This window comes from Ursus arctos, unplaced genomic scaffold, assembly GCF_023065955.2.
Source record: "Ursus arctos isolate Adak ecotype North America unplaced genomic scaffold, UrsArc2.0 scaffold_32, whole genome shotgun sequence".
Classification (NCBI taxonomy): Eukaryota; Metazoa; Chordata; class Mammalia; order Carnivora; family Ursidae; genus Ursus; species Ursus arctos.
Window position 1 is genome coordinate 4,002,408 of NW_026623008.1, and position 11,570 is coordinate 4,013,977.

An 11,570-nucleotide genomic window follows, 5' to 3' on the forward strand; every position below is an offset into this window, starting at 1 on the left:
TTAGCCGTGGGCGAACCTTAGAAACATGGTTTCATACACTGTAATTTAAAGGCAATGCAGACGTTTCTGCACAATTGTTTAGAATTTAGAAGGGCACCATAAGGCATCAGGGTCTCTTTTTCAAAGTCGCTCTCAGATCCTCTGGATTTCCAGTTGGCGACTGACTTCTTCACAACTCAGTGACCTTTCACGGATCTCTAGCCGCTTCTGCACGAGGAAGCAAAATACCACTTTCATCTGGCCCTGATTAATGTCCGTTTGTAGAACGACTAGACACTGAACCCAGCCGTGGCCTGAATGGCACAGTAGTGACCATTCCCTGGGCATGTCAACATGTTTCCTTATCTCGTCAGCATGAACTGTCCCTCGGTCGCTTGTCCTTTGCGCCCAGCCTGTGAGAAGGCTGCGAGCCCGAGGGGACGCGCGGACGTCCAGCTCGGGAAGCACTCCTACTGCTCACCTCCAGCTCCCCCTGCTGGGAGCCGAAGGGACAGTTTGTTGCAGAGCTGCAGAAACCGTGATTATTTACAAATTCAGTTTTGTGCAGGTTTACTTAATTTAAAACCTGGGACTTTTATGACCGTTCTCCAGACTCTTTTCTGGAGGGTAGGAGAACATGCAGCGGCGCAAAAGGACATTTTATTCGTACAGGAAGAAAAAGGATTAACGTACATAGTCATTGTATGCAAGTAATCTGTAACCAAAAATTGAAGTAAATGCCCCAGAACCCGGCTTTTTTACGACACTGCCTTTCTCCTGCAAGAGAACCTCAAAGTCGTCGCTGGTTCTGCTCACTGAACTGGGAGTCCTGACGTTAGCATCCCTGAATCTTTGAGAAAAGCCCCAGATACAACTGTCCCACTTTTGGAAGCAGAACAGTGACCAACTGAAGGGCACACGTTTCCACACCCTTAACCACCTGCTCGAGGTCCATCACTGGCAGTTCCCTTAAGGGAGCTTACCTCTACTTTGGTATTCTTAACACAAAAACCCAAAATTTTCAAGCAGGAAAAAAAGTCTAATTACACGTAAGTGAATGGCAGCCCAGGCGAAGCTTTACCGTCATCTCCAATTTCCTGTCCGAGCCGCACTGCAGAGATACAAGGAAAACCGCCATTTTAGTTTCTGAATTTTATTTAAAATGCATACAAAATATTTCATGATAAATGAGTTTCAATCCTCATCCTCCTCCTCTTCCTCGTCCTGGTTAATCTGGAAGTAGCGTAACTCATAGCTCTCCTTGCTGTTGGCGACGACGCGCAGCCAGTCACGGAGGTTGTTCTTCTTCAGATACTTTTTGGTGAGATATTTCAAATACCTGCAGAGAAGGAACACCTGAAAACACCAGCACAGGGCCTCCCGGCATTCTCACACACAGCACCTTTCATGAAACCCGTGCGTTCAAATCATTATAGTTCAGGGTGTTCTCCCACCACTCAAAACCAGCAAAGGTAAGGCCAGAAGTATCAGCCACATTTCATCTACACCAGCAATAAAAATGAGAGCAGAGAAGCAGACCTAACAGTTGTCCACTGAACACAGCAGAACGCCTAGGAAGTGGTTTTTAGTGACCACTGAGGAAAGACAATAGTAGCAACTTAACAATTAAGCACACGATTTTAGTATCTTTTCATTGAGAAATCACTGGGTCTCTGAGCTCCAAGTACTTCCCATACATCACACCTCATGGGTTCGAATCTCCTTTTGAGGTTGTTCAGATGTTCGGGATTGTTTCTTAGGGCGGCTATATACACTCGCTTCTCTGATGGGATGCTCACTACCCAACTCCTGGGAAAAAGGACGCCGCCCTTCCTCCAGCTCTGCGAGTGACAGCACGCAGTCGTAATCTGGCTGCTGTGGCCTGGAGACGGCAAAGCAGTCACCACAGCAAACTGCTTAGAAAACTCGCTATTTATATAAAGGCAGCAACTAGCTTCGGTGCTCAACATCCCAACTACACAAAGCCTACAATCTTGTTTCTTCTCTTCTTTACTCTTGAGGCCCCAGGGCATCTTCCCAAAAGCATAAAGAGAAGAGAGAATAGAACACCAAGCCAACTCACTGCTGGGCAAATTAACCTTTCCAAACCTCAGTTTCTCCCTCTATGAGACTCCTGATACTTACCATCTCTTCCGACCGTTACGGGGACTCAAGGAGACGCACAGGCAAACTGGCCTATTAGCAAGTACCCAAATATTAATGAACCAAGAGACTCACCATCTCCGAGAAATGAATACTGTTCAACAGTGTTACTTGTCAACAAAGCAATCTTCACAAAGATGTGAAGATCTCAGTTCAATTCTATCCACTTTTCCCTACGTAAAAATAAATCAATTTGGTCGTTCCATCTAAAAAGTATTCTTTTCTGTCATTTATTACTTCTTTCTTTTTTTTTTTTTTAAAGATTTTATTTATTTATTTGACAGAGATAGAGACAGCCAGCGAGAGAGGGAACACAAGCAGGGGGAGTGGGAGAGGAAGAAGCAGGCTCCTAGCGGAGGAGCCTGATGTGGGGCTCGATCCCATAACGCTGGGATCACGCCCTGAGCTGAAGGCAGACGCCCAACCGCTGTGCCACCCAGGCGCCCCTGTCATTTATTATTTCTAGCATATAGTATTCAGGTAAGGTTGTTAATTCAGAAGTTCAGGTGGTTTAAAATTTTTCATAAAAGAACGCTGGGAAACTAAGTAAAAAGCTACAGAAGTTTGGAGATAAGGTCCTAGAGTAAGAACACCCAGAATGCTACAAGACAGTAAAACTATCATCTCAAAAAAGGAAAGCAATGATGAGGCTCCAGTCCTCCTGAAATGGGGACAAACATGCATCTGAAAACGAAGTAAGGGGCGTTAGGAGCCATTCTCACACCAGGTTGGTAAGCGTGGAAACAGGCCACAGAAGATCATAGCTATCTCCCCCCCATGAGCCTGTGAAAGCCCAGAGAGTTGCAGGCTTTGTACGCCCTGGAGACCCTTCAGTTGCACCGGTCTCTCGTGGTACCAGATCTCCTTCTGCACAAATAAAAGAACTCAAGCCAGGCAGAACAGGAAGTCACTTTTTGACTGATACTACTTAAAGCTAAAAGCAAAGGCTGAACTATACTCAATTTGTCCTAATATACCTTCAAATTTCCCACTACTTGATTCAGTTTGATTGGAAGTTCCTAAGAATATGCTGGCTCTGGGCTAGGAGCCAGGTATAAGCAGGTCCGATTCCTTAGAACCACCGCGTAATGAACTGGAGTCTCTGACTTAGAAAGAAAATGGGGGGGGGGGGGCGCCTGGGTGGCACAGCGGTTAAGCGTCTGCCTTCGGCTCAGGGCGTGATCCCAGCGTTCTGGGATCGAGCCCCACATCAGGCTCCTCCGCTGTGAGCCTGCTTCTTCCTCTCCCACTCCCCCTGCTTGTGTTCCCTCTCTCGCTGGCTGTCTCTCTCTCTGTTGAATAAATAAAATCTTTAGAAAAAAGAAAGAAAATGGGCCTACAGGAATTAAAAGGATGGCTTCAGTCTAAACTGAGATCTCAGAGTCCTCACCCAATGATACTAGCACTTACAAGGACAATAAGTAGAATTAAAGAGGAACGCACACTTATGGTGAACAATGAATAATGGAGAGAATTGGTGTCTAGGCTGTGCACCTGGAACTAATACAACACTATGTCAACCACACGTCACCAACATAAAAACGGAAGCCCCTCACTGTGACGGAGAGGCAAAGGGAGCAATACTCCCAAGTTTAATACTGTCTAAGCAACACTGAGCATCGCCACCGCTTGAAATACCTCAGCCTGTAAAAAAGGAAAATTTTAAAACTACCAAAAATTGAATGCTTTTAACCCCCATAACATTCATTCATTCACTGCCTCCTTGCACTGGGCCCCGTTCTAGGAATTAACAGCTGCAGCAAAACACGAAGGACTCCGGGGCAGCAGTACTCCTGCAGGTGGGGGCGGGACTCAGTGCGAGGGTGCCGGCACGTCACACTCATCCGTCCCATACCTTTTGGAAAAAGGCACCTCAGAGGTTACAGTGATCTTGCTTTTGCTCCTCTCGATTGTTACGACCCCTCCACCGAGATTCCCAGCTTTTCCGTTCACTTTGATTCTCTCCTGAAGAAACTGCTCCTGTGGAAATCATCGAATTGATCAATGAGTGAAGTGCCAGCTTCACCCGCTCATTAGTAGCCTACTCCATGTTTTTATACTCCTAACACTGAACAAAGAGTTGTTTTTCAAATGTTCGTCTTTTTAAAAAAAAATTAGAGCAAACCTTCAGCTATTAATACAAGGTCTGATATCTAAAAACAATTAGAAAATGGCACTAATCGACTTGATCTCCGCGTAGAACATGAAAACACCCCAGCGTGAACGCACAGCACGGCTTCCACACAAGCCTCTATACAAAAGGCTTGACTGAGGAGCCAAAGGTTAAGACAAGACAGGAAACCTAGGGCCAAACTGTTACAAAGTATCTACAGCTTGTGAACTAAGGAGTATAAAGCACTGTTCTCAGTACCATCAAAGGAAGGAAGTCTTCAACCTGGTACAAGGAGCAAAACATACACAGACCCAAACAACTCTTCATCAGCTCAGGCGCCCTGTGCACAGCACAGCATGAGGGCAGAAGCCCAGGAGCCCGGAGACGCTAGTCCCCCATGGAAGCCTGGACGGGTCATCCGCTGCATGGACTTCAGTGGTCTCTGTCAAAGAGGGCTCTACGAGCACCTGGCTGGCTCAGTTGGTGAAGCATGCAACTCCTGGTCTCAGGATTTGTGGGTTCAAGCCCCACACCAGGCATAGAGCCTACTTCTTAACTAACTAACTAACTAACTAACTAAATAAATAAAAATAAAAGGACTGTTTGGTTCTCTTGCTCTTGCAATGACATGAAGTCCCTTTCAGCCCTAAACCCCTACAATCCTCTATTTAAAAACTCCCAATACACTGGCGCGCCTGAGTGGCTCAAGTGGTAATCATTCAACTCCTGACTTTGGTTCAGGTCATGATCTCAGAATCATGAGATCAAGCCACAAGTTGGGCTCCCCACTCAGCAAGGAATCTGCTTGAGGACTGGCTCTCTCCCTCCCCCCACACAAACTCTCAGAAAAAAAATAAATCAAAAAAACAGGGGCGCCTGGGTGGCACACAGTCGGTTGAGCATCCGACTCTTGGTTTCTGCTCAGGTCATGATCTCAGGGTCCTGGGATGGAACCCCACAAAGGGCTCCTGGAGCTCCAGGATCAGCGGGGAGTCTGCTTGTCCCTCTCCCTCTGCCCCTTGCCCTGCCTGTGCTCTCTCTCTCCCAAATTAACACATAAAATATTTTAAAAATAAATCTTTTTTAAAATTTTTTTAAAATTTAAAAAAATCTTCTGATACACCATATGTTAACTGAGCATAGGATAGAGTGACTAAGTCAGAAATTCTGACTTTTGCATCTGAGACTCATAAATGACTCAAGTTTTTTATCCTAAGGAAACTTCTAGAAGGAAAAACAATCACATACACAGGTGAGTGTAGAGAAGGGAGAGACAGGGGAAGGACACCAGGGCAGGGCCGTCACAGACACAAACTGGATGATGCCACAAAGGTTAGGAGGGAAAAGAGGCCCCAGAGAAAAGTTAAGAAGTCAATGCACAGAGAAGAAACTAAGGAGCCGATTCTGGGAGTTCCTGCGGGACAGCGACACACAGGAGGTAACTGGAATTCCATTCAATGGAATTAGTGGCCATAGGCTGAGTCTTTAGGTTTTTTCACCTGAAAATTATTCTTGTTGTAATGCTATTATCCTGGCAAGGAGGAGCAAATGCGGAGTCAGAAGGCTCTGCACAAGAAGTTTGAACCCTCAAGCACGGCTACTGAACAGGAAAAAGAGTCAACTGCCAAAACCACGCTGCAGAGTCAAAATGTGGCAATGCGGTTAATTTTTCTAGATATAACTGAAATAGAAGAATATTGGGCTATGAGGCCAAATATACGGGGCAAGGTATCACTACTCAGCAGGGTATGGGAAAACAAGCTCCAATTACCAGTCAGCAAGCAGGAGATTTTATCATGAACACTGCAGCTCTGGTGCCTAATAAAATGGGAAGCTTAAGGAAATGCTGCCATCTGTCCAGCAGTCAGGCCCAGGGGGAGGTGACCCCTTGTCCCGTGACGATCACGGCCAATGCTTACGCTTAAACACACCAAAGCGCAAAGTGGGCGCTGGGTCCAGGGGAGTTCGCGATTTGCTGGAAACTTTTAAGTAAAATCATTTTTGGAAACAAAAGGAATGAGGGAGAAGAAACGGAGGTAGTTCTCTAACACGTTTACTCCTCACCACTGACACACAGGAGAGAAAGCAAGACTTAGAAACAAGTAACCAGACCAAGTTCCAAGGTTGTGCGCAGAGCCAGAACTGCAGGGCTGCCTATGAGCCTGAGACCAGAAATGTGCTCCGGCAGGTTTTCTCAGCAACATCCCAGAAGGTTCATTACTGTCCTGAGTGGCATCGAGGGTGTAACTTACAAAATTGGCAGCATCCATGATTCCATCTTCTACAGGGTGGGTGCAATCAAGGGTAAACTTCAGGACTTGCTTCTTTTTTTTGCCCCCCTTGGCCACAAGCTTTTTCTAAGAAGGTACACAAATAGTAAAGAAATGAAGGCACAACCAGTCCCCCCTCCCCCAACCACCAAAAAGTTAAAACCAAAAATGCTTGAGATGGAAAAGCCCATACAAATGCAAAACCTGTGGAGCCCTGCTCCCTTGCAGGGTAGGGAAGCAGGAGACTTGCCCAGGCACTCTGCTCTGCCTGAGTCTCCAGGGGCAATACCCGAGATACTGTTCTACAAGCTCCGGGGCCTGGAGTCACGCCCTTTTGAAGGGCACATCATTTTAGCACTCTTGACCCATTGACACTTTCCAGCCTCCCCAGTCTCTACGGGCATGAAGGTCTGTTATCTTACAAACCACAATAAAAGGAACATTTCCTTTTATTTTCCATAAAACTTCCAAAATGAAGTTTCAAGAGATACCACTCACTTTATTCCAGGATTAATCCTATCTCCCTTAATCCTATCTCACCTACCTTCTTGAAAACCACAACGGGAACCCCACATCCTAGCAACACATCTATCTCCGTTGGGACAAGATAAAGCTAAAACTGAGGTTCTAATTACAACACAACTATCAACTTCTAGGTTTTGATTTAAACCATCAGTCTGAGCACATCCTACAATGAACCAGTTCCCTTTACTCTCACAAAGCTTCTATTAGTCTTCTCCGACTACAAACTCCAACACCACTAAAAAAAAAAAACTTGTACAACCTTACCTACTCACCTATGCTTCCACTCTAAAAAGCCTCACGGAATCTAAAAAGACTTTTCCAAGAAGGCATCTTGTCTCCCTTCCTGTTTAAAATAATTTCATCTAAAACTTGACTGGGTCAACTTTCCAAACATTTAGCTACTGCAAACATCACTCATCTCTTTTCAAGACGTCTCTTCCTAGTAACAATCAAAAGGGTTGCTTTAAGATCTAGCCCCGGACATACACCATCAGCTAGTAAAAGATCTGCCCACAATGGGCTCCATACCTCCCATCAAGGTTTTAAACCAAAGGCATACAAATGCATAGGCATTAAAAACCTGCCAGTCAGAAAGAGTTAGGTGAACCGAAAATGTTAACAAGGGTGTCACAACAAAGAAGGGGGCACAGGAATACGACTTGCTCCACGCAACCTGTGAGGGCTGCGAGCTGCAGGCGGAGTGACATGAGGACGCCACACGGCCCGGTCCCAGGCTGGCTGGGACTGAATGGAGCTGGGCCTTGCCCTAGACTAACAGGGGCCGTACAGGTTCGCCCCGAGGAACTAACTTCCTCCACGGACGCTGCGAGCGTCCTCAAACCCAAGCCTCTCTCTGAAAACAAGCCGGCCAGGCGACCTTCCCACTGGTCCCGAGTCCCGGCCTCAGGCTTCCCGGATGCGCGGCTCCCGACGGTGGCAGGTCCCCTACCTCCTCCCCGCCCTCCGCCCAGGTAACCAGGCCCAGACCCTGGCTGCCTCACGCCGGCCGAGCTCCCAAAGGCCCTGGCCGGCCCAGGCCGCACCCTGGGCGCTCCAGCTCCCCGCTGACAGTAGACAGAAGCCCGAGCCCGAGCCACAGCCTCCGAGAGCTCCGGGGCTCCTCTCGCGCCCCAGGCCGCGGCCTCCTCCGCCCACAACGTGCTGGACCCCGGGGCGGCCCTGGCCCGCTCCAGCCGGCCTGCCAGCCCAGCCCCGGTCGGACTCTGCAGAGTGTCGTCCCGTGCGAACCGGGCAGGAGCCGGGCCAGTGAGGCCCACGTGCCTGCCCAAGAGCCGAGGCCTCACGCGGAGCCATACTAACCACGGGAGCCATGGCGGCAGCGGAGGCAGAAAGGGAGGTGGGCGCACTACGCAGACGCAAAGAGCCCGCAGCGCGCAGGGCACGCAGGACTCAGGCCGTACCAATGGCTCTGCCACGCCCCTCGGCCGCCGCCGTCTCGCCCTGTTCTGTACGATCGGGGAGCGATTGCTTTTCCCCGAATGCAAAGTCCGTCCTATCGCAGGCCTGAGGGGGCGGGGAGGAAGGAGGCCGGGTGGCCTGTCCCACTGCGATCGGAGAGGGGGGAGCTAGACTGGACGAGCCCAAAGAGAAATGAAGGGGTTCGCTCTACTTTTTGAAAGTTTTGGAAAGAGAAAAGAAATAAAGAAATTCACGAAATCATATATCACCAGCTAGTGGAATGGGAATCGAACCCACCAACCTGGGGTGGTGAGAGCTTGGTGGTCCTAGGGTGCTAAAGCCCGAGAGCACTTCGGCTTATTCCTACCTGAAGTGCCCAGCCTCGAAGCAGGTGCCCAGGGGCTGTGTCTCCCAGGGCTAGGCCTCCTTGCTTCAGTCAGGTGCACTCCCCTCCAGTTTGACCCCTTCGCAATCTCAAGTGCAAGCCGCACCCCCCCCCCCCCATCTTCACCACCTAGCTTTCCAGCTCGTGCCTTGCAGTTTCCCAGTTCCAAAAATCCTTGTGCCTGCGCTTCTCAAGCTGGCATGTAGACGGGAATCACCTGGGAGCTCCTCAAAATGCAGATTCCAATTCAGTGGGTCTCAGTGGCTTGAGATTCTGCATTTCTCACAAGCTCCCCGAAGCTGCTGCTACTGCTGCTGCTGGGATTCTATGTGTCCCAGGTTGAGTAGCTGGGGTCTTCATCCCCAGGACTGCAATCCATTGACTGGACTGCTTTCCACTCACCCTCGGCCCCTCTTGTCCTTACCAGTTACATCCTGGGGTCCTTTGTTGTAATCGCTCAGTTGCATGCGTCCTCCACTCACCTGGCTGCAATGTCCTCATCTGGCAGAAATCCGATCCTGGCTTACAATGGTTGGAGGAAACACATCACACTGACTGGTCTAGATTTAAACTCAGGCCTTCTGTGCCGGTTGACCAAGTACCAAATCCATCCTGCTGTTCTTGCCTGCAAACGACATTCTTGCTTTGCCAGCTGCTGCTGTTCTTTCAGGAGGGGCTGGAGGGACAGCATCCTGTTTACTTCCTGTTTGTTCCTCTTCTGTCCATGTCACCCACTCTTGCTTCTTTATCCTGGTAGTGGCAGTTGGATAGAACATTCGAGAAACAGTAGTTGAATCCAGTTTGCAATTACTCCAACACTTGTAGAACCAGTCTCCTTTCCTTGTCCCCAGAGACCCCAGCCCAACCCAGCTGCACGCCTTCTCCCCAGGATATTGACTCCCTGGGGCCCCTCCTTTAAGCTTCTACATTTTAATGAAACCCCCCTGAGAGTGGCAGCTGCTTCCTACAGTTGCTACTGCTCTTATTTCACCCCTTCCATTACCTAGATTACCAGTCTTTATACCTACTTAACAATCCTTTACGTTAAATTCTATTAAAAAATTGGTGTGCTATCTCCTGGCTGATACAGCTCCTAACCCCAGCAAGCCCTTGGGGCTGCCTGACAATCCTAACATCCTCTCCTAAGTGACTATTTGCCACCTCTGGTCAGAATGCCAGCCTGTCTTCGCCAGCCTCCCTCTCCGTCCATGACTTCCATTGATCTTTCTTTGGAAACATAGAAGCAATCCAAAGAGAATATTCAGACACTCCCACATCTAACCACCCAGCAACATCCACACACTCCCCACCCCCACGCCACCCCCTGTTACTTCAAACAAGAGCCCTGTTCCCAGGGGAGACCAGCCCGACACTTGGGGATTAACCATTCTTTAATATCTCCCATCTTCAAAAAAAAAAAAAAAAAAAAAAAAGGCAATCTCTTGACCTCCTAACATTCCTATTAGTTGCTACCCCTTCTCTTTTCTCCGTGCTATGGACTGAATGCATCCCCCCCAAATTCACCATGGTAGGCCCAAGCCCCAGGGTGATGGTCTGAGGAGGTGGGGCCTTTGGGGATTGAGTAGGTTTAGATGAGGATGGGGCTGCATGATGGGATTGGCACCCTCATAAGTGAGAAAATGGACCTTAAGGGGCACCTGGCTGGCTCAGTCCGTGGAGTCTGCGACTCTTGACCCCCAGAAGGTGAGCTCCAGCCTCATGCTGGGATCCAGCCCCACATCAGGCTCCTTGCTCAGCAGGGAGCCTGCTTCTCCCTCTGCCCCTCCCTCCTGTTGGCATTCTCTCTCTCTCTCTGTCAAATAAATAAATAAAATCTTAAAAGAAAAAAAAAAAGTAGACCTGAGATCTGGCTCTCTCCACTGTGTGAGGGCACAGAGAAGGTGGGCCCTGGGCTCTCACCAGGAACCAATTCTGTCTGTGCCTTGATCTTGGACTTCCAGCTCCAGAGCTGTGAGAAATTTCTGCTGTTGAAGCCACCCGGTCTGTCGTATTTTGTTACTGCAGCCTGAATGAACTAAGACAATCTCTTTACATCAACTTGCTTGGAAGCGTTGCCCTTGTGCACTGTTCTCCCATTGTCTGTTGAGCCCACTCTGGTCAGACATTTGCCCCCCAGCTATGGGGACAGTTCTCATCTCGGTCACTGGTAATGTGCCACCCGCCCCCCCATGACTGGGGTCAGGTTTCCATCCTCCTCTTCCTGCTTCCTTAGCAGGATCTGACATTGTAGGTCACTCCCTCCTCCTTGCTGACCTTTCTTCCCTGGGACCCCAGGACGCAGGGCTCTCTCCTGATTCTCTGACCACCTCACCGGCCACTCCTTCTCCATCTCCTTGCTGCTTCCTTCTGTTCCCTGGACTTGAAGGGCCACAGGGCACAGAGCTCCTCTCATCTTTATCTGCACTTGACCTTTGGTATGACCCAAGATGGTTCCTTTAAATACAACTGCCCAAGTCTGTGCGTGCAGCTTCCACCCCTCCCTGGACTCCTGACACGTACAACCAGTGGCCTCCTTGATATTTCTAGTCTAGAATGTCAAGTAGACCACCCTCACCCCCATGACCTCACTCCACCCCTCACCCTTCTCCCCACACTGAAACCCGTGTCCCTGACCCCACCCCCTCCACCCTCAGCACCACCCCAACCCTGAGTTCCTGAGTCTCCACACACAATGGTCTACTTTGCTTTGCTCGAC

At 49.1% G+C, this 11,570-nt stretch overlaps 1 protein-coding gene across 1 annotated transcript; it reads right to left on the reverse strand.

Annotated features, from left to right (window-relative positions):
• Positions 1-1,116: 1,116 nt before the first annotated feature.
• Positions 1,117-8,476, reverse strand: RPL22 (ribosomal protein L22). The gene is made up of 4 exons (XM_026519978.4): positions 8,371-8,476; positions 6,508-6,612; positions 3,998-4,122; positions 1,117-1,318 (listed from the first exon to the last, which is right to left on the reverse strand). The coding sequence occupies exons 1-4, from the start codon at positions 8,380-8,382 to the stop codon at positions 1,174-1,176; spliced, it is 387 nt and encodes a 128-aa protein (XP_026375763.1). The 5' UTR covers positions 8,383-8,476; the 3' UTR covers positions 1,117-1,173.
• Between the last annotated feature and the right edge of the window lie 3,094 nt (positions 8,477-11,570).